This window comes from Cebidichthys violaceus, unplaced genomic scaffold, assembly GCF_023349555.1.
Source record: "Cebidichthys violaceus isolate CVI_PGR_0920_01 unplaced genomic scaffold, fCebVio1.0.p SCAF_7, whole genome shotgun sequence".
NCBI classification, from domain to species: Eukaryota; Metazoa; Chordata; class Actinopteri; order Perciformes; family Stichaeidae; genus Cebidichthys; species Cebidichthys violaceus.
The window spans coordinates 1,822,006-1,844,783 of record NW_027176927.1 but is presented as its reverse complement, the minus strand read 5'-3'; the positions used below and the strand labels follow the sequence as shown (position 1 = coordinate 1,844,783).

Genomic DNA, 22,778 nt, shown 5'->3' with positions numbered 1-22,778 from the left:
TTTTGTTCCGCTGGAGAATCCTGCTTGAACGGTGAGCAGGAGCACAACAGACCGACAAGAGAATCACAACGCCGCGGAACAACTCGGGCCAAATCACGGCCCCCGCGGAGGAAGAGAGGTCCGAAGAAGAAGAAGAAGACAGCATCGCCCTCCAGCTCTGCCGTTAACTGCCTCCAGGGTCAACGGGCAGACAAGCAACGGGCAGCTATCTGCCGTTAGCCTCTCAACTCCTCTGCGGGTCTGGGGGGGCTCTGGTAGGGGGGTGCACCGAGAGAAGGAGAAGACTACACGCCGAGAGGAGGGGGCTGGAAGTCTGAGACGCTTCCAGCCTGAAGGGGCCGGCGGGTTTTGGCCATAGTACCCGGACAAGCTAGCTTGTACCCGCGCAGCTAAGTGAATGGGATGGAGCCGGGACCGTCTGGCGCTGGTAAGGTCTATTTTTTGTACTTAAGTTAAAAAAAAATTGTATCAGTCCGCATACCTGAGTTATGGCTGCTGCAAATACATAGACTGCAATTGGGAAAAAAGGGGAGCTTGGTGAGAACAACGTCTGTTGCATCGTTACAGAGGGGAGATGGATGGAGGGGGGGGGGGGGGGGGGGGGTCTCTTGTAGTCTGCATGCACACCACTTTGTAGAGAACGTTATTATTTATTCAGATTTATAGCTGTAGACGAGCCTTTTGAGGGAGCGCTGACAATATCCCCAGCCATGCGCGGGGGCCAGGGGAGGTCGTGGGAATCTGGGGTGAGGAGGGATGAGGTGAAGCCCGCCTTCAAGCACCACCACCACCACCACCACCACAGCAGCAGCAGCAGCTGGCTGCACCCAGAACTCCCCACACAGCCTCCCTTTTCTCTGACATGGTTATGGATGCTCACACTGCTCAGGTTGTTCCAAAGAGTGGTTAACATCTGTGTACATTACACACACGCACACATCAGGGACACAGACTTAAACATCTGCAGAGACGCATGAATTATTTATATGTGTTGAACCCAAAAATAATCCTCAATTGTGATATCCGTGCATCTGCTGTTATAGATCACAGAAGCTCCTTATTTTTTTTAGACTGAGAAGCATGTGCAGTGTGCATTGCAGTTACATGTGGGGTTTCGGTCTGCATGCTTTATGTGCTTCAGATGTGCTTATCATTGGCAGTGCTGATCTTTATTTAGCAGTTGTCTTGGATGGCTGAGGTGTGGAAGCAGCCAATCGAAACACGAACTAGGTAGTGTGTGTCTTGATGCCCAGGTCTAAAGCCCAGCTATCACGGAACATCTTGAACCCTAGCATTTATAATCCCGCCTTGAGTCTGTCTTGTACTTTTGGAAGGCAGGGTTTGTAAACTGAATGCTGTCTATTGTTGTGTTGAAGGAGATGGTGAACTCATATAGGACCTGTTAACTGCATCTTTTGGATGGCGTCTTTAGTTGTACAAATAGGCCCGAGATTGAAATTACGTTGTCAATCCATGACACTGAGCATGGAATTCAGTTGAATAGGCTTGTTTTTATTTTTTAGGATGGGGGGGGGGGCCCTGAGGGGCCCCTCATCTCAAAGTCTGCTTTTGTGTTTTGAAGTGTGATTATTCAACGTGCTATTTTCCAAGATAGAGCTGATTGCCGTGTTTAGCTTGTGGTCAACAGCCAATTATTCAGAGAGCCAAAACTGTTTGGCCCAAAACAATTGAAGCATAATTGGCTGTTCCTCCTCATTCATGCACTTGGTTGTGATCTCCTGATGAGGGAAGGGGTCACCACTCATCCCTATTTTGAGATTGTACAGCCTCGTTTCTTTTGTGATAGACTTATTTTAAAAAAACGACACACTGAACCCAGAATGTAAAAAAATGTTACTGTCTAGTCCTGAATGCTTGAAGACGTCGTCCTGCAGATGTCCCCAAAAGGCTCATGAAATAAACCAGAATAACTTCATGTACATGTACATGTTTCCCTTGATAGTAGTCCTCTCTCATGTGACCTGGTCTTACTGCTTGTTACGTCACCGTAGACAGAAAGTTGTGAGTTGTGTCTCCATGTCGTGATGCAGCACCGAAGCTCTGCTTTAAGTCTTGCCGCCCCGGGAAAAGCCTGCTATTGTCTTGGGATGTGTGAAAGCGCTGGCTCCGCTTCCCACCATCTGCCTTCACTGGCACGAGGGCGAAGTGTGCGTCATTGTGTGAGTGCGCGGCGATCACAACTCACCCGAGACACACACACACACACACACACACACACACACACACACATACATGCTCTCCTGCACACGGTGTAACGTGTGGTCAACACATGTCTGGCGTCTGTGTTTGTGGCGTTTGTCCGATTTGTGTGATTTTTACACGTAGACGCACACGAAGCGGAGCCATCTTTCTGTGTTTTCATGGCTGATGTTACTCTTCCTGTCAGTTTGGCATTTTCCAAAAGACTCAGTGAGCTTATGGTTGAGGGGTATGTTGGACCAGAGGATTTCCATCGCAGCTATTTAAAGCAGGGCTTTTCCAGTTTGAGATACACATGCTCAGTGTAGTGACCAAAAAGGCCAAGGTCTCTTCAATACGACCACAGCGGCACCCTGCCTCCTCCCATCTCCTCCAACAGCCATACACACACACACACACACACACACACACACACACACACACACACACACACAGACACACAGACACACACACACACACACACACACAGGTCCCCTGATATCCATGACAATGCTGTGTTGCCGTGGTGTCTCCATGGTGAGGCTGGGAATGTAGAGGGGGCCCCCTGTGTTTGTGTGTATGAGGGTGTGTGTGTGTGTGTGTGTGTGTGTGTGTGTGTGTGTGTGTGTTCACCGTAGCAAGGGCGCTCCCTCTATTCCGTACACCCGTGAATTTGTGTGTGTGTGTGTGTGTGTGTGTGTGTGTGTGTGTGTGTGTGTGTGAGACGGAGGAGCAGGGCAGCTGGGGTCTTTGTTGTGGTGGAGGAGGGCTGTTCTCTGGGGACCTAGAGGTTAAGGCACTGGGCCCCTCTCAGGCAGGAGTCACACAGCTAGCCTCACATCTAGCATCTCGTCCTGGACCCTCCCTGTGTTAAGACCTCCTGACCGGCTCAGACTTGTTTTTAAGACATGATGGTCACTAATCAGTGGATGCGGCGGGCTGCTTGTTACTTCCTCTGCCAATGAAATGCTGGTTGGTCTATAAAATGTTGAAAATAAGAGTGGAGAATGCCAAAATCCGCTCCCAGAGCTTTCCTCTGCTTCCTCTGTTCCTTTTCTTGTTCTTGCCCTTGCTTTGCCTCCTCATTCCTACCATCTTTGTCTCTGAACCGCCTCCCCTCTGTCACCTGTCCTCATCGATGGCTCCCTGTCTCCTCTGTCTCTCCAGTGCCCATGGGGGCCTTCCCCCCACCCCTGCAGCAGGTGTTCCATGCCCCCCGCCGGCCAGGCATGGGTACCGTGGGCAAGCCCATCAAGCTGCTGGCCAACTACTTCGAGGTGGAGATCCCAAAGATTGACGTCTATCACTACGAGGTGGACATCAAGCCCGACAAGTGCCCGCGGAGAGTCAACAGGTAATGGGACGGTGCTACCCCTTCATCTGGTCACAGCGTTTCTTGTGTCTGTGATCAGTATTTATCTGTTGTCATGTATCAGAAGTGGTTATTTATTCAACTGTGGCAGCAAGGTGTGCATTCTTGCAGGGTAACTGGTTAAAAAGTATGCGTTTACTAACGTTTACTTAACGTTTGGCTTATATATTATTGGTCTTACGTAGATTTAATGTGCATTATGTTTGCACCATGCATCTCTGTCATGCAGGTAAACAAATTAGTTTGAAATGCGTTATAAACCAGAATATTTTGTCAGAAATGACTCAAAGCGAGGGCAAAAAAACCTGAACCTTGTGATCTTCTTTTCATATTTTCAGGCAATGAAACGTATTTTCCTAACTAACAAAAGCCCATCCATCTGTGCAGAACCAGGCTAAAATACAACACCTAAGTATGCATGGGTTTCACTACATATTAAGCAGTGTGACGCCTTCTCCTCCTGCAGTAGCTGTGTCCGAGTCACCGGACTGGACAGATGGTGGAGTCAAGAGTGGCTCACTTCACTGACTCTTTCACCTCGGCTGGTGTTTATGCTGCAGAGTGTGCTCGAGTCAGTGTGCTGTCTGATGAAGGGTAAATCAAAGGGATGTCAAAATCAAGAGTCACTGATTTGAGACCGGTTCTTAGGATATTATTGGATAGAATAAGCATACTGTAAATAGCTTTTCAGGCAAGCTATATTACTTGCTACATGCTTGCAATCTCAGTATATATTTTTTTCATGAAACCATTAATCCCTAGACAGTTTTTAATGGCCCCTCTTGATTTGTTTCAAACATACGTATTTACAATTACAAAATTCAGGGGTGAATATTCTGCCTTGCCTTGACATGGATCTCCAGACTGCCAGCTCCTTAAAAAAAGAAAAATAAAGACTTGTCTGCCTTTGAGGGGAAATGGCAACACCCTACTCAATACATATGTATCGTCATGTTTGATCCAAGAATATGTAACCCTTCATGAAAGCTCCCTCTGCTTTAGACTAGCTAGTGTCACACTGCAAGTGGCTGTCAACAAGATATGATGTGTGTGTGTGTGTGTGTGTGTGTGTGTGTGTGTGTGTGTGTGTGTGTGTGTGTGTGTGTGTGTGTGTGTGTGTGTGTGTGTGTGTGTGTGTGTCTTTTGTGTGGAGTTGTGTGTCAGGTATCAGGGACAGGCTAGAAGCAGGAATATGATGTATGTGTCTTGGCACGAGCTCAATCCATGAGCTCTCAGGTTTACTGTCCCAGTGCTGCTGACTACAGCCTCGGCCCTTTGGAGAATCATCAATAATCATTTAGAAAGATTGGCTGTAAAATGGTGAGATTAGAATCAATCTAGGAAGCCCTGATAGATGGTAGATGGTAAATTGCATCTGGGTAATTGAAGCAAGATGCTAGTTTACAAATATTAGGTAGCCGTTATTGTCGACGAAGTTTAGACTTATACAACTTTAATGATAACTGTATTATGAAAAACCTGGAAAAGTCATGGAATTTTAAAGTGGTTATTTCCAGGCCTGGAAAAGTGCTTGAAAAAAATAAAATCCCAAAAGTTTTGGAAAAGTCATGGAAATTTGTTATATTCATATTTTCATGTTGTTCATTTACGCTGAGTTTTAAATAATTTCATATGCTTTTAAAAGAAATACACTCAAAATTTAAGCAGGCATACGCTCTCATCAGTGGCGATTTTAGCCTGAAATTTCTGGTGGGGCAATTTTGTATGACGTCATGTCACTGTCACAAAAATAGAGGTAGCTGATTATTATAAGCAGTGGGCCTATATAGATTTAAGGTATATTGTATGCTTTGGAATTCTCATTGTTAGTTTAAATACAACATTTTCTCAGTTTTTCATGTATACCCCGAGATTTCACAAAATGTTTGGTCATGGAACTTTGGTTTAAAGTTATGGAAAAGTCATGGAAATCCATTGGTCAAAATGTGTATGAACCCTGGTATTATTTGTTTTTTAATAACTTCACATTGTGTTTATCTGAATTTAAACAGCTCTGACTTAACACTAGTGGCCTCATATAGCATTTTCTCTTTGATTAAATAGGTCATTTTTTGGTTAAAAGCAGAAACACGAGAGCACTCTAGGAGACTCCTTGGGCTTTGCTGTCCTCCAAATTATCAAGAATGTGAACAGAAATGGAAACAAATCAATTGCAAATACTCAGATACTGAACAGTTGTTCGCTCAGAAAACCTGAAATTGTAAAGGAAGAAAGTTGCATGTGTTGATACACCTGCTCTCACACTCAGAGAAGGACTCTTCTGGTTTCACTGGTTCGAGACAAAGGTTCTTAGAAGGCTTGCAAAGGTCAAGCCCTATGACCTTTTTCTATTGAGAACAACCCCCCCACCCCCACACACACTTCTATGAAGGCCAAGGCAGCGAGCATTGAATAGTGGGCCCCTGCCCTCACCCTCATTCTTTTTGTCCCGGCCTCTCCCCCCTGTGACCATGAGATATTGCACCCAACAGCTGCATCCTGCTTGATCAATATTCTATCAGGCGATGGGTTTAATTGGCAGAGCGGGGTCTCTTTCTTGCTTTTTGGCGCGCGTTAATCCCATACTGTGTTTGTGTGTGTGTGTGTGTCGCGTCCTACAGGGAGGTGGTGGAATACATGGTGCAACACTTCAAGCCCCAGCTCTTTGGTGACAGGAAGCCAGTGTATGACGGCAAGAAGAACATCTACACGGTGCTAGCGCTTCCAATTGGGAGTGAGAAGGTAGATGTTTGAAGTTGCTTTGCTTTACGTCGCTACACGTTGCTATTATCACCAACCAATTTCTCCTTGAGGATCAATAGTCGATCTTAAGCCCCGTTTGAACAGGAGTTACACTGTTTCTCAAGGTGGAGGAAGGGTTTTATGAAAAACACTGAATAGGAAGCGTTATTTATCTCCTGTAAAGCACATATGTCTGTCCCAGTATTCACAACAATCACAAACATCTACTGTTTTATGGAACACTAACTGTCTAGTTTTGGACTTCTCCGGGGTCAAAAACAAGTCAGATTGTTTGGAAGTCTATGAGAAAATGACTCTACTTCTCACTTGATTTATTACCTCAGTAAACATGGCAAACATGAGTTTATGGTCTCAATCGCTAGTTTCAAGTCTTCTTCAATACAGCATGATGCTCATTTAGTAAATTGTAGTTCCATTTAGAGTCAAGTAGACCATGAAGCGGCCCTAGCTGTATCTCCCAGTCTTAATGCTAAGCTAAGCGGCTGGCTGTAGCTTCATATTTACACACTTGAACGTCGTATTGATTTTCTCATTCAACTCTTGGCTTGGTGGTTTTTGAACCACCCTCTTTAGTGTGAAATGCCTTCTTGAATAAGGAACCTTGCATGAAATAGAGTTTCCAGTGTGCTGCACAGCTTGATAATGATCCTTTCTTGCTTATAGTCCATCTTCATTCAATTTCTGGTCTTCTTCTGCAGCCTTGTTCTTTACCTCCTCTCTCCGTTTCTGTCTTTTCTGTCCTCTATTTCTCCAGGTGGATTTTGAGGTAACCATCCCAGGCGAGGGCAAAGATCGAATCTTCCATGTGTCTATCCGTTGGCTGGCCAAAGTGTCATGGCGCCAGCTGCAGGAGACTCTGGTCAGTGGTCGGCTGCAGGTCCCCCTCGACTCGGTCCAAGCCCTGGATGTGGCCATGCGCCACCTGGCCTCTATGAGGTACACCACTGTTACCCACAGACACAAACACTCATACATACATACATACGGCAACACCCCGACTCCTGTCAAATGGAAGTTATATTCATGTACATCTTAAAAGCAGATTGGGAAGTAATGTTTTTACCTTGTTGGCAAAATATCTCGACTGTTCCACTCGCATAACATCACACCGGCATAGCTCCAGGGGTCAGAGTCACTAAACAAAGGTTGTTAGCTGAGACCTGTGTGAATGTATCCACTGAACAATGCGGAGCAGGGGTATAACGATAACTCTTCAAGCCACAGTTTGTGAAAAGTTTAGTGGTAATGTTTCCCCGTGTTTCAGATCAACACGCCACCGTTCTTTGTAACTCTCCTATTTTAGTGTTTTTCCATCTAGATTTAATCTGAAACCTACATTACTGGATATGAACTCATGTTGAGGTCATGCTTTGAATTAAGTCAAGTCTTTTTTTTTTTTTTGTTGCACATTCATCATTTTCTCCTCCCCACCTCCTCCAATTAGGTACACTCCAGTGGGCCGCTCATTTTTCTCCCCACCTGAAGGATACTACCACCCACTGGGTGGGGGGAGGGAAGTCTGGTTTGGCTTCCACCAGTCTGTGCGCCCCGCCATGTGGAAGATGATGCTCAACATTGACGGTGAGTCAGCAAGTGACTGATCTCATCGTTTTTACTGACATTGCATGACTGGGCAGAAACCGTCAGACAGTCAGAATTGGTGAAAATAAAAGTAATCTGGGACCAAGGAGGATTTGAATCACCAATCATTATTTAACTTATAATTATTATATCATAAATGTAACATTAATTTAGCTCTGATAAATACCTTTAAATGGTGACGTGAAGGCGCATTAAAGTTGCGGCCATCTGTCAACCTTTAGTTAAGTTGCTCTTCTCTGGCCTGTATGGACTTATTGCTGCTCTCTGTCTCCCCCTAGTGTCGGCCACGGCCTTCTACAAAGCCCAGCCTGTAATCGAGTTCATGTGCGAAGTTTTGGACATCCGCAATATCGACGAGCAGCCCAAGACTCTCACGGACTCGCAAAGGGTCCGCTTCACCAAGGAGATTAAAGGTGGGTTACTGGCCAGTGTGAAAGTGCCGCCTAAACACACCATGATTTTACCTGACGAATACATTTCAAAACTTTTCCTAGACCTTATAAATTACTGCCTCATGTAACAAGCAACATTTTCCCTTTAAGCTCTTTTAATTACTTTGCTTTTAATTATCGTGTCTGTCCTTCTGTGTCTGTTTTTTGCCCGTCTACACCCCTCATTGTTGGCATGACCAGGTCTGAAGGTGGAGGTGACTCACTGCGGCCAAATGAAGAGGAAGTATCGCGTATGCAATGTCACCCGGCGACCTGCCAGCCACCAAACGTGAGTACGCAGACGTCATTGAATTTCATTATCAAATGCACCCATTGTTAACTTTATGCATACATCCACATTTCCCCTGCATCTGAGGAACCATGAGGATAAGGAGAATTGGAACCATGACGGATTGTGGAAATGACAACACAGAGTCCTCCTGTTGTTCTCTGTAGTCACAGTTGCCTGATTCTGATGTTTGCATGAATAAATGAATGAATGAAAAGGAGAAATGCAGAGGTAGAAAAGAATACTGAGCGGCTGTCTCCACAGTTGACGCCCACACTGTTTTATGGTTATTTATTTTTGCTGAAGTGACATCTCTTTTGTTCACTCCGTCCCTCACTGGTCCTCACAACAGCCTCTCCCTCTGTCTCTCTTTATCTGACTCATTTGTTGGCTCTTTCTTTGCACCTGGAACTCTCCAAGAGGAACTATATTAATCTCTGGTCCCTGCAGACGCAGGCAACGTTCCTGATTTCCTCAAAAGGTTCTCAATCCCCCGGGAAATGTTTGCATCGGAAAGGTTCCTCTTTATAAACAAAGTATTTCTTTTTAGTGCTGAAATTATATTTGGTAAAATGTTCAACAGATTGAAAATTTGGATAAAAAATTAAAACAAAGAGAAATAATTGCTTGCTGCCAACTGAGTGAATACATTTAATATGTTATTTTGGAGTCTTGAGTTGTGATTGTCATTACTTTTAACATCAACCTGGATGAATCAGCAAACCAGGAGCTAGCTAGTGACGCATTACAATGACCGTGAGATTTGTCACTGATGCGCCACACACTCGTGATCACTCAGGGGTGTATCCACTCAACATCTTCTGTTAATCGTTACAGGAAAGGCAACTTCCTCATCCTTTTTACCAGCTCACACCGTAGTTCATGTTTCTTGTTTTGTCAACCAGGTTTCCCCTCCAGCTCGAAAGTGGGCAGACAGTAGAATGTACAGTGGCCCAGTACTTCAAGCAGAAGTACAACCTGCAGCTAAAATACCCCCACCTGCCCTGTCTACAGGTGGGACAGGAGCAGAAGCACACCTACCTGCCTCTGGAGGTGAGGAAGAACTAACACTATGTACACACGACTTAAAAACTAGTTTGAGATGCATCCAGGATTAATGCGATTCATGTGAACAACCAATATTTACACCCCAATGACTCTGGATTTACTTGTTCCAGGTGTGTAACATTGTAGCAGGTCAGCGGTGCATCAAGAAGCTGACAGATAATCAGACCTCCACCATGATCAAAGCCACAGCTCGCTCTGCACCCGACAGACAAGAGGAGATCAGCAGGCTGGTGAGTAGTAGAGACAACTGGTGGAGGGAGGCCACGCAACTGATGTAACGGCAGTCTATGGGAACGTACAGTTGTGGTCAAAAGTTTACATACACTTGTAAAGAACATAATATCATGGCTCTCTTGAGTTTCCCCGTTATTTCTACAACTCTGATTTTTCTCTGATAGAGTGATTGGAACAGATACTTCTTTGTCACAAAAAACATTCATGAAGTTTGGTTCTTTCATGACTTTATTATGGGTTAACAGAAAAAGTGATCAAATCTGCTGGGTCAAAAATATACATACAGCAGTGCTAATATTTGGTTACATGTCCCTTGGCCATTTTCACTTCAATTAGGCGCTTTTGGTAGCCATCCACAAGCTTCTGGCAAGCTTCTCGTTGAATCTTTGACCACTCCTCTTGACAGAATTGGTGCAGTTCAGTTAAATTTGATGGCTTTCTGACATGGACTTGTTTCTTCAGCATTGTCCACATGTTCTCAATGGGATTTTAAGTCAGGACTTTGGGAAGGCCATTCTAAAACCCTAATTCTAGCCTGATTTAGCCATTCCATTACCACTTTTGATGTGTGTTTGGGGTCATTGTCCTGTTGGAACACCCAACTGCGCCCAAGACCCAACCTTCGGGCTGATGATTTTCGGTTATCTTGAAGAATTTGAAGGTAATCCTCCTTCTTCATTATCCCATTTACTCTCCGTAAAGCACCAGTTCCATTGGCAGCAAAACAGCCCCACAGCATAATACTACCACCACCGTGCTTGACGGTAGGCATGGTGTTCTTGGGGTTAAAGGCCTCACCTTTTCTCCTCCAAACATATTGCTGGGCATTGTGGCCAAACAGCTCGATTTTTGTTTCGTCTGACCACAGAACTTTCCTCCAGAAGGTCTTATCTTTGTCCATGTGATCAGCAGCAAACTTCAGTCGAGCCTTAAGGTGCCGCTTTTGGAGCAAGGGCTTCCTTCTTGCACGGCAGCCTCTCAGTCCATGGAGATGCAAAACACGCTTGACTGTGGACACTGACACCTGTGTTCCAGCAGCTTCTAATTCTTGGCAGATCTGCTTTTTGGTGGTTCTCGGTTGACTCTTCACCCTCCTGACCAATTTTCTCTCAGCAGCAGGTGATAGCTTGCGTTTTCTTCCTGATCGTGGCAGTGACAAAACAGTGCCATGCACTTTATACTTACAAACAATTGTTTGCACTGTTGCTCTTGGGACCTGCAGCTGCTTTGAAATGGCTCCAAGTGACTTTCCTGACTTGTTCAAGTCAATGATTCGCTTTTTCAGATCCATGCTGAGCTCCTTTGACTTTCCCATTGTAGCGTTTGTGGGCGTTTGTATCCAATGAGCCCTATTTAAATGGCCTCAAAGAAGTCACCAGCTGTAGTCACTCATAATCACTCACAAGAAGTTAAGAGGCCATGCTATGAAGCTCATTTCATTGACACAATTTTCTAAGTCACCAAAATTGCTAATTCATGTTGCTGTATGTATATTTTTGACCCAGCAGATTTTGTCACTTTTTCTGTTAACCCATAATAAAGTCATGAAAGAACCAAACTTCATGAATGTTTTTTGTGACAAAGAAGTATCTGTTCCAATCACTCTATCAGAGAAAAATCAGAGTTGTAGAAATAACTGGAAACTCAAGAGAGCCATGACATTATGTTCTTTACAAGTGTATGTAAACTTTTGACCACAACTGTATCACGGATGGATTGTTTTTCCTCTCTCCACAGATGAAGAATGCTAACTTCAACCTGGACCCGTACATCCAGGAGTTTGGGATCAAGGTGAAAGATGACATGGCTGAGGTGACAGGCAGGGTGCTCCCAGCCCCTATCCTGCAGTATGGAGGACGGGTAATACACTTTTATTATTTGAAATACAATCAGTTTTTGATGTTGTGATGGGAGTGTGTGGAAGTAGGAACACTCCGAACTCCTCCGGTTCTCTCTTCCACAGAACCGTGCCATAGCGACCCCCAACCAGGGAGTGTGGGACATGAGGGGGAAGCAGTTTTATAACGGCATCGAGATCAAAGTGTGGGCGATTGCCTGCTTTGCCCCCCAGAAACAGTGCAGAGAAGAGGTGCTCAAGTAAGTACTAATGAGTGGTAACAGTGGGAATTAAAAATCCCCTTAAGATTCTGTGGCTGTTTTGCATTTAATAGTGGTAAGTCATTAGATTCACTTTTAATTTAGCTGCTAGTGAGAGAACAAAATGTGCATCCACAACGCCATAGTTGACCTACATTTGGTATCTGAAACACTGATTCATTTCTTTATGATATCATTAATCATATTTTCTGATGACAGGGCAGACATACAGTGCAAGGCAACAGTAAAGTATGAAAAGCCTTAGCTTGCTGAACTTTGTCTCAACTGCTCTGGTTTTCTCTTCAGGAACTTCACAGACCAGCTGCGTAAAATCTCAAAGGATGCTGGGATGCCGATTCAGGGTCAGCCATGTTTCTGTAAATACGCCCAGGGAGCGGACAGCGTGGAGCCCATGTTCAGACACCTGAAGAACACCTACTCTGGACTGCAGCTCATCATCGTCATCCTGCCGGGAAAAACTCCCGTCTATGGTAGGCTATGGTATTTTTTTCTTTTTCTTGAATATACATCATCAGGAGACACGAAGACCGCTTGTTCAAGAGTCAAACTTGACACAATGTTGCCTCGGCCCCTTTAGCGTCATGGTGTCCTTCATGTCCCATTTCCAAACTGTCCCCTTTAGCCGAGGTGAAGCGTGTGGGAGACACCCTCCTGGGCATGGCCACGCAGTGCGTCCAGGTGAAGAACGTGGTGAAGACGTCCCCTCAGACCCTCTCCAACCTCTGCCTCAAGATCAACGTGAAGCTGGGAGGCATCAACAACATCCTGGTGCCTCACCAACGGTGAGCTTTCGTTCGGGCTGCTGCTGAATCAGTTGTACACATTTATGGCAGGAGGACCACAGTGAGAATTTAAATAATAGTTGTGTCACGTATATAAACAGGTGTTAGCACCTAAGATGCATTTATGAGCGAGTGTGTTTTGCATCTCCTCCTCCTCCATTTGCACTCCTCAGGTCAGCAGTGTTTCAGCAGCCGGTCATCTTCCTGGGAGCAGACGTCACGCACCCCCCTGCTGGAGATGGCAAGAAGCCCTCCATTACTGCTGTAAGTCTCAGAAATAACACCTTCATTAAACAACACAGTCTCAGGAAAAAGGAAGGGAATATGTCACACATGATCAGGGCATGCAAATACATTCAGGTGTTATTTAAGTATAGTGGCCATTATAAGAGGAACAGCAGCATAAGCCATTGTGTTAGTGTTGCTCCAACATTCAGACGGCTAACAGTGGAACTGTATCTGGTGGCTAGTTGCCTTTTAAGAACGATGGATCGTTGCCAACAGGGATTTGATCAAGGCCAAAACATTGTTTTTAAAATCTATTTGTAAGTGTATATAGTGCTGTGAAGTGAAAGAGATCTAAATCATTTGTAAGAATTGCCACAGTGTAGTGTGACTTCTTTGATGGCAGTGCAGATGCTAAGCTGGCAGGGGCACTTCTTTTTATAGGCAAATACAAAAAAACGAGATTATGTAAATGATGCAAATGACCTCAAGATGTCATAGAAAAGCAAACACACATGGTCGTGGTTGCTTGGTGACAGTGGCGCTGTGTGACAGCGATGCTGCGAAAGAAGAATCCTGCAGCCGTAAATAGTATGTTTGAGGCAGAAGAGCGTTGGACCTTTAACACTGACAACAAGTCAATCAAAACACTAGAGACCAGTGTCATTACATTCAGCCCATATATGAGTATTTATTATCAACTTGACTCTTATGGTAACATGATTGCACAATAGATATGAGGAAATACGATGATGTTTTTTGACTGTTTTGATCGATGGATGAATTCATCACCTTGAGCTCTGGTAGCTTTGGATGGGCGTTTGTAATTCATTTTGGCATTTTAATTAAAACATCATTAATTAAAGCCCAACTTTATAGCTTTAATAAGTATAAGCACTCTCAGGCAGTTCATAACACTTAACAAGCAATTAAGTCTGAAGAAAAGCCGTGCTTTGAAAGTCCATTTCCTGAGAAGCTGCAGTCAATCTGACGTTTCGTTCTTGCTCGGATACACAATATATGAGGCTGAACGCAAAAAAACCCCAGAAAGTAGTTAGTGAGGGGTCAGGGAGGGATAAAGGGAAACAAATGGCTCATCTCTGACTCACATTCCAAAAGGAAATGACGTCAGCTCGGCTGTGGTTGGCTGTGTTGTTGCCTAGCAATTATGACAAACGCTGGAGTCACACAGGGAGAAGATGGGAGAGGAGAGAGAGGGTCTTGTCTTGTTCCTCCTGACTATGGAGAAAACTGGTAAAAAAAATGATGATTGTAGTGCAGTGGAAGAATTTGAGGGAAGAAAACTAAAAGGCTGATGAAGAGCCTCCCACACTTCCCAGTGGCGGCCTCTAGGGGCCGCTAACATACAAATATACACATTGGTAAAATGAGTGCTGACAGCAGATTGAGGCGTCGTCTAACTAACAGGATTGTCTTTGTTTCTCTGTCAAACATTTGATGGATGCCTTTATGCAAAGCACCTTATAATACCCAATGTATTTTTATGCATATGTGTCACCAGCGGGAATCCAAATAACTAAGCCCCGACACAGTGCCCTGTTCAGCTGTGTCACTTCCTTCCTCCGGTCTCTTCCAGGTGGTAGGCAGTATGGATGCTCATCCCAGCAGATACTGTGCCACAGTGCGAGTCCAGAGGCCCAGGCAGGAGATCATCGAAGATTTGTCGTACATGGTGCGCGAACTGTTAATTCAGTTCTACAAGTCGACCCGGTTCAAGCCCACCAGGATCATTTTCTACAGAGACGGAGTTCCCGAGGGACAGTTGCCACAGGTAATATGGCGCCACGGTAGTGGAAACCGATGACTCGTATACTAGACTCCATTGGATTGTCCTAAATATGTAAAAAATGCCTTATTCCTTTTAACCTAATTTGTTTTTGGCAAGGTGCATTTTTCTGTAAAATAGATTATATCATAGTTGGTGCTAATAAACAATGTTCTTGGTGTGCAGATTCTCCACTACGAGCTCCTGGCCATCAGAGATGCGTGCATCAAGCTGGAGAAAGACTATCAGCCGGGCATCACTTACATTGTGGTGCAGAAACGCCACCACACACGCCTCTTCTGTGCTGACAAGTCAGAAAGGGTAACGCATTTTTAAGAATTCTTCTCTTTTCATAGTTACTTGTTTTGATATGTTTAATAATGATCGTGTGTGTGTGTGTGTGTGTGTTGTTTTTTTGTGATAGATTGGGAAGAGTGGGAATATTCCTGCAGGGACTACAGTGGACACCAGCATCACTCATCCCTTTGAGTTTGACTTCTACCTGTGCAGCCACGCGGGCATACAGGTAATATTGACAGAGGAAAGATGCTTCGGTGTTTTTAGAGTCCCTGAATAGATGAAGGCCTCTAACCCCCGGTACTATTACACAGACGTATCTTTTCATCTTTCATCTCATTTTTATTGCCTTCCCTCTGTCTCCAGGGTACCAGCCGGCCGTCTCACTACTACGTCTTATGGGATGACAATCGTTTCACGGCTGATGAGTTGCAGATTCTGACTTACCAGTTGTGCCACACCTACGTGCGCTGCACCCGCTCAGTCTCCATCCCCGCGCCAGCCTACTACGCCCGTCTGGTAGCCTTCCGTGCCCGCTACCATCTGGTGGACAAAGAACATGACAGGTTAGTGTGGTTGTGAAAGACGATTGCTTGTGACGCCGCTTTTTCATTGAAATATTTCAAAACCTATTTACTTACGCTATCACAAATATGTAATCGCATATGAAGTGTCGCTGATCTTCCCTCCCTGTCTTCTCTCTTCAGTGGAGAGGGCAGCCATGTGTCTGGTCAGAGCAACGGTCGGGACCCCCAGGCGCTGGCTAAAGCCGTTCAGATCCACCACGACACCCTGAGGACCATGTACTTCGCCTGAGCCGCACCAACCACCACCACCATCGACCCCTCCCACCTCATTTCTACCTGAGTGGGCACACAGCCCACCACCACCACCACCTCCACCTCATCCCCATTCCCTTATTCCAAATGACTGCCCACCAGACATTCACCCAAATCCAACCAACACAAGGCCCCTCCACCTGTATAACACAGGCAGACTCTACAGCCTCATGCACTCAAAACGGTTATGAATATTATTATTATTATTATTATTATTATTATTGTAATTTTTTTATTTTATTTTTACTTTACCAGGACTGTTGCTCTTTTTTTATGTTGAATTTTTAAACGTGGGTATTATTATGTAATTGTAATGTACGCTACCTTCACACTCCTGTGTATGTAAGTATGCAATACGGATGGGAGGAAAACAGGCGAAAAAAAAAAAAAAAAGAATCACGAAAAACTTTTTTAACTGCCACCACGATGCTGCCTCTTTACCAGTGTTCCAAGCCCCTTAGCATGGGGATCCTCCAGAGGGGTGGTACTGGGCACGCACACCTACATGTATCATTTTATCGTTGTTATGAAGTACATTCATGTTTTTAATGTTTTTTAAATAATGTTATTTTTTTTTTTTTTATAAACTGCCTCGAGGAGTCCGAGGTATGGTACATTAGCACTTAGCGTTAGCATGTAGGTGCCACCAGTCCTGCACGTATGAGTTTGTTAGAACATGTGAGGCTAGCCCTCTGGTCTTTGTGTTAGCGGAGACAGGAAGAGCAGGCGTAGCATATCGTAGATACTGGAGAGAAGCCCCGCCGCACTCTCTGTGCCGGTTGGCCAGTCCCTTTAGAGATTTAGCCTATAGAGGCAAGCTTACCATAACAATAGAGGGACCATTTGCATAGAGTTTTATCAAATATACTTGCACCCCACGCACCTAAACCAGCATTATTAACCAGCCAAAAGTGAAGCCAACCAATGGAAAAGGGGCACTTAAACAGGAAGATAATCTTTCATTTCTGTATGCGTTGCTCTTTTAGTTTTTACGAGGCACTTTTTTTTATTTACTTATTGATTTGTTTTACTTCAAAATAGTAAGACTCGGCTGTCCTGAGGCTTGACACCCACACCTGCATAGCTTTCCGAACAAATAGGTAACTAAGGCAATAGGTGAGGTCAACGCTCCTCTGTAGATTTGAATGCAGGCAAATGTAACGTCTGTGATCACTTAAGTGCTGCAAAGCTGAGCTCTCACTCAGCGATTGACCTTTTGCTCCGATCATTCTGCACATTTCAACATTGTATCAGTGGAGATGACACCACACAGTGCACTCTAAACTGTCACACGCGTACTTCCTTGCGTACCTACACACACACACACACACACACACACACACACACACACACACACACACACACACACACACCGATGCCCATTTTTACTTTACACGAAGCTCTTCCCTCTGCAGGCATTTACAACTCACAGCCTGAATAGCAGAAGCACACGCATAGCTGCCCTCTCCGTCTCTTTCTTAGCATGTAGAGACCAACCTCTTCAAATGCACTTGTCCCCTTTACATCCCTCCGAGCCAAACCTATCACTCGTCACTCTTCCCATGGTCACTTTCTATCCTTACCGTCTATCCTCACTTTGAAGGTCACACACCTGCAGCATCCCCTGCCCCAATCCCCTAGCTAGTGTTAGCCAATACCCATTGGTGCTCTGTGTGCATGGGCGGCACAGATAGGGGATTGCTACTTTGGACAGGGTGGGCCACTATTACTACTACTTAATATGCCCTGCCTTTTACATCTAGTCACTTTCTGGATTTATGGAGAAAAAAAAAAAAATGCATGTAATTATTTTTTATGACTGGATATTCTGAGCCACCTTATTATGGTTTCCTTAGCGGTAGGAGCCTTGCGCTCGCCACTGCCTGTCAGACATTTTGCCTCAATTGTGTAATGGTTCTAAAGACTGCTTCTTTCTTTGTCATTATTATAATTATGAATATTGTGACTAGTGTCGGAGTGTATCCTCAAGAGGGCACTGTGGAGACGGTCTCAGAATTCCACCTCAGTTGCCCTTTAAGCGCCTCAAATCTCGTCTGACGATCAGAGCCCCTTTGAGCAGAAAGGGATCAAAAGATAATAGATCAGAGGAGTTTGATTTTTTGAATCATGTTTATTAACGTGCATAATGAAAATGCCTTTGTACACCGTTTTACTGATTCGTCATTGTGTCCAAGGTGATTTGTATATATAAATATATAATATTAACCTGTTATGTATTTTGGCTCACCAGTTACCAGGCCTTTCACAGTTGAGGCAGTGTTTTACCCCTCATTCTGTGCTTTAAAGATGATGAAAAAAAAGAAGAGAAATCAGTCTTGGGGCATTTCCCCAGTATCACTGAAAACCCAGATGCAGTTCTTCACTCACTGAAGCCACAAAGCACCTTGCAAAGGGGGAAGACGACATGGCAGTCACCCTGGTAAATGCATCATGTGGGTACCGGAGAGTCCGCTCCCCTCCACACAGCCTCACTGTCTGACTAAGCAATATTGAAGCCACTGATCAAGAACAAGTCCTTGTCATAGCACTTCCCAAATAGATTTGAATGAAAGGACATGGAAGCATATTATTTTGGCTCTGTATGTGATAGTATGGGAACTCTGTTGGGGCGGGTTATTTTTTAAAGAAAATAAAATTGTTTTTTATTACTCTTGTTGTTTTTTCTCTTACTTATAACTTCATGTTATATTTACTTGGATTTTAGTTAAATCTACATCTCAAGAAGTAATAATCAAGTCGAGAACAGAAAATGGAATGTGCACATTTTTACATTACAACAGAGATGTAGCCCTGAACTGTCGGTTTTAATACAAAGATAAGATAAAATTAATCCTTTATTAGTCCCGCAGTGGGGAAATGTACAGGATTACAGCAGCATAGTGGATAGTGCAAACGAGACATAGTAAAAAACAAGTATTATAAATAAGTAATTAAGTAAAAAATCCACAATAACAGTGTATTTATATTGCACAGCTGTTTAGTGTAGTGTGGTGTGGTGTGGTGTGGTCTACTGGGAGCAGTAATGCAATAATTCATAGAGTCTGATGTATTACAACGTACATATTGTATCCACTAATATATTCACAGTATTGTAAACACAGGGTTACATCTGGATGAAGGCGGAGTCGGTTCTTCTGACGTCTGGTGACACAGAGCCCACCTCTTCCTGTCGGTGTCAGAAACCCAACTTCACCATATTTAGCTCCGCAGAGTTCATCTGTCAAACCAGACAGTAAAACCGGGACACTTTATCGGCGGACACTAGCCCCGTGTTGACAGCTTTTCTGGGCACCGGGGACACCAACTACAGAAGGCGACGTCGTTGCGATATGGTGCTTGGCTAAACGGCGCCGGTGTCAACGGCTGTTTTTTAAACGCGATTAAAGTAACCGTCGCCTGCCAGAATTATCCAACTATCCAACAGCCAGAGCTATAGCCAGTTAGCTCAGCACTGAAGCCCCCGGTGCTCGCTGTGCAGTAGACACGGATCCATGTAGCTTCTTGTTCATGTGTCGGTTAGGGATTCGTTTGGACTCGGTGACCCTCGCTATGATGATGTCCTGACAGTTCACTCTCGCCCCGTTGCTGCCACTTCGCTGAGCCTATAGGCTAGCGAGCTAACTCGGCTAACTAGGAGGTTTTGAGCAAACCGGTAAGCTTTTCTCCGTGGCAGTGAAAACCCTATTGGACACGTTGACCGTGTGCGGACGCTAGTGAAACCACCGTGCCGTGTGGGGCCCCCTTTTTTTGTGACAGTCTGCAGGGAGAGAGAGAGAGAGAGAGAGAGAGGAGCTAGCAGAGAGAACCAGGAGACACTCGGGCCATTCAGCGGCGCGCTGCCGACGGAGACACTCGGAGGATTGAACCGGAGGAAAGAGTCCCGATCGTTTGACTGCAGTGATCCGGGGAGCGATCCGGACAGAGACCTCATGAATGGAAATCGGAACTACAGGTAAATTATTCCGTAACGTCTCCTAACTAAGTTGTTGTTGACTGTTTTTTTTTTTTGGGGGGGGGGGGGGGGGGGGATTGGTTTCGCTAGTGAGATGAAACACCGGCGTGATGGAGGTTTGTTTCCAGCTGGTGCTTGACAGCCCTGGGGTGAAGCTTGAAGCTGTTTATTTTGACTAAACATGAGTCACAACTGAAGTAAGGTTAAGTGAATACCACTCACTACAGTCACTGCAGTCATGCAATACTGACTTAAAGTTATGTTAACTCAAAAGTAAAATATCTAGATGAGCCTATAAGTCATTCCCCAGGCTTTCTGTCTCACTCACTGTAAACTCATTTGCATAATTAGCCAGGTGTGTGTGGGCTGCAGTACACGGGTGCTGTGATTAGCCTGGTATTCCCCCGCATTATCAGGAAGACTCCCACACTATTACGTTATTACATGGTTTTAGTCGGTAATAGTGCAGAACCTCATGTAACCTTGCAAATTCCCGTCTAGTCCAGGTGATTTTTAAAATTGTAAACCTCTACCCCCATGGCCGGTGAACTGCTCCTTTCTTGGGCCACAGTGGCAGTTTAACAGTCTGAGCCGCCCGGCTTTGTCTGCTGTAACGGAAGCTTTCCACTTATGTGACCGTATAAACTGACTGCCAGGTCTTCTTGATCAGCCAGTGATACATGATACAGCAGTCAGAGGAGATCCCTCCCTGCAGCCTACTGTCTCATTAACGTCTCTGCTCCTCACGGTTCACATGCCAGTATCTCCAGCATATAGGGAACAAAAGGTGCTTCTCCCCCCCCAGTAAAGCACCTACAGTGAAGTCAAACAGACTAAAACACACTGTTGGCTGCAACTGTTCAGTAATATAGGTTCAACCAAATACTTTCATGTTACTCCTATAGCTACAGTATTTTAGTTTTATAATAATTCTATGTTTACTTGAGTTGTGTCTTCTTCCACCATAACTCTCAAGATCCTCAATGAGCATTGATGCCATTAAAATGATTGTAGTCTTACATTAAATGTATTAAAGTGGTCGATGCTTTCTCTTCTGAAGACATCAGTGCATTAATAGAGTCAGAAAGAGGCACGTTTGGCTGTATAACTCTGTGGCTTGTCCATGTCGGTCCCTGTTGTTGGTTTACAATCACATATCAGAAACCACCGCAGGCCAACCAGTGAGCCCAATGCCTGGGTGAATGATTAAAAGGGGGCCCTCCATCAGACAGTCAGACAGTCAGTCAGTCAGCGGCCTGGGGAGTAGCGTGAGAAAATGCAAATTAATCGCACAGCCCGCTTAGAAACCGACAGTCCCTCCTCTCCTCGGTAGTAGTCGGAGCAAAAGCGCACGAAGCTCTGGAGAGCTTAGCACGAGGGACATAATGAGTGCAAGGCTTTCGAGCTCTAAGCAAATCAAATCCGTTCTGATGTGCTAACCCTCCGGTATGCCTACAAACCGCTTGTCACTTGATATTGATGTGATGTTAGTGGAGTCTCCTCATGGTTAAACACAACCTTTTTAAATGGAGAGATGAATAGTGTAGCAGTGGACAAATTAGCTCCCTTTCTGTCCTGATGTCTTGCTCATGTCTCCCCCCCCCCCTCCTCGTCTTTCTCACACTCCCGGGTTTCCCGCTCTTTTTTTGATTCACAGACGGTTACCGCCACCCCGCCTCCCGTCCTTTGGTTACTGCCTCTTTATTTCCTCCTCTGGGCCTCAGTGGGAGACGCTGTCCTCCCTGTCGCTCTCCTTGTCGCCTTGTTCTCTGTGGGTTTTGTGCAGACAGTGGGGTCCACTCTGAGGGAGGGCTCGGCACTTGATTTGCAGTCTCTCGCCATAATACTCGGTTCATTCAAGCAGCCCACTGACAATGGACAACCCCCCCATCCTCAACCCCAGCCCGCCATAAGGCGAACCATTGTCATAATTGTTGCAGGTTTCTATGGAGAATTCAGTTTGCCGTTGCTCTTCAGGCTCATTCTATTAAAGAGAGATTTACCCGGGCCTTTATTGTACTGAAGAAAAGGAAATAGCATTCCAACCAATCATCATAAATATCCAGCTTCTTTATTGTATTACAATTGTAAATGTTGGTTACTTTAATACAGGTAATTGATGCTGTCAGTGATATTCAAAAGGCAGTTCTTTCAAGTATTTAATTGTATACATTTCTTAATTAATCCCTGTTTCTGGACTTTTATGGGAAGGTAAAGTAACGGGTAACCTCTGCTCCTTAAATAGGAAGAAAACTTGTAATCTCCCCTAAGCATCTTTAGAGTAGTTGGAACCCAGTAAATACCAACAAGTATCTGCTTCAAATTTGCTTTCTAAAAGCCTTTTTTTTCTTTTAATAATGTATTTTACTGTATTGTGAATCCTGTGGCCCTGTGTGAAATACATCGGAGGATTTTCTCAGGTTCCCTACAATCTCTTGATCATGTGCTGGTGTGGTAGACTAAGAGGCAACTCTGGCTGACACAGTGGGCTGAGTAGACAGAGGGGAAAGTCAAGGGATGCAGTGAGTGTGTGGAGGAGGAGGAGGAGGAGGAGGGTGGCTGGAGGTTGTGATGTGTCACAGAGATTAGACACCAGAGCAGCCAGACCACACTCCTTTTCCACCTCCTCCTCCTCCTCCTCCTCCTCCTCCTCCTGAGATCTGTTTTTTTGGGGGGGAACTGCAAGGGGCTCATTTCAGGGGGAGGTTCTGGACAGGAAGAGGGGGACTTGGACGTGGAAGTCAGTGTGTATTGTCGGGGGCAGACATAAGTTAGTCTGTTGATCAGTGGCAGAGAGAGA

General features: G+C 44.9%; 2 protein-coding genes across 3 annotated transcripts in view; both read left to right on the top strand.

The window, feature by feature from the left end:
• Positions 1–18,674, top strand: ago1 (argonaute RISC component 1). Its single transcript, XM_068735499.1, has 19 exons — positions 1–427; positions 3,367–3,553; positions 6,193–6,313; positions 7,089–7,270; positions 7,779–7,915; positions 8,215–8,349; positions 8,569–8,656; positions 9,562–9,709; positions 9,835–9,954; positions 11,696–11,818; positions 11,922–12,055; positions 12,362–12,546; positions 12,699–12,858; positions 13,032–13,122; positions 14,681–14,875; positions 15,056–15,190; positions 15,294–15,395; positions 15,533–15,732; positions 15,874–18,674. Exons 1-19 carry the CDS (start codon positions 403–405, stop codon positions 15,980–15,982), a joined length of 2,577 nt encoding a protein of 858 aa, XP_068591600.1. The 5' UTR covers positions 1–402; the 3' UTR covers positions 15,983–18,674.
• A 540-nt stretch (positions 18,675–19,214) lies between these two features.
• Positions 19,215–22,778, top strand: part of ago3a (argonaute RISC catalytic component 3a) — a 25,984-nt gene continuing 22,420 nt past the window's right edge. Inside the window, exons 1-2 of one of the 2 annotated variants that reach the window (XM_068735752.1) lie at positions 19,215–19,678; positions 19,783–19,978. In XM_068735752.1, the coding sequence (XP_068591853.1) occupies positions 19,960–19,978 (19 nt within the window). In that variant the 5' untranslated portion in view covers positions 19,215–19,678; positions 19,783–19,959. Of the gene's footprint in view, positions 19,979–22,778 lie in introns of both variants that reach the window. The other variant, XM_068735753.1, reaches the window with a different exon arrangement.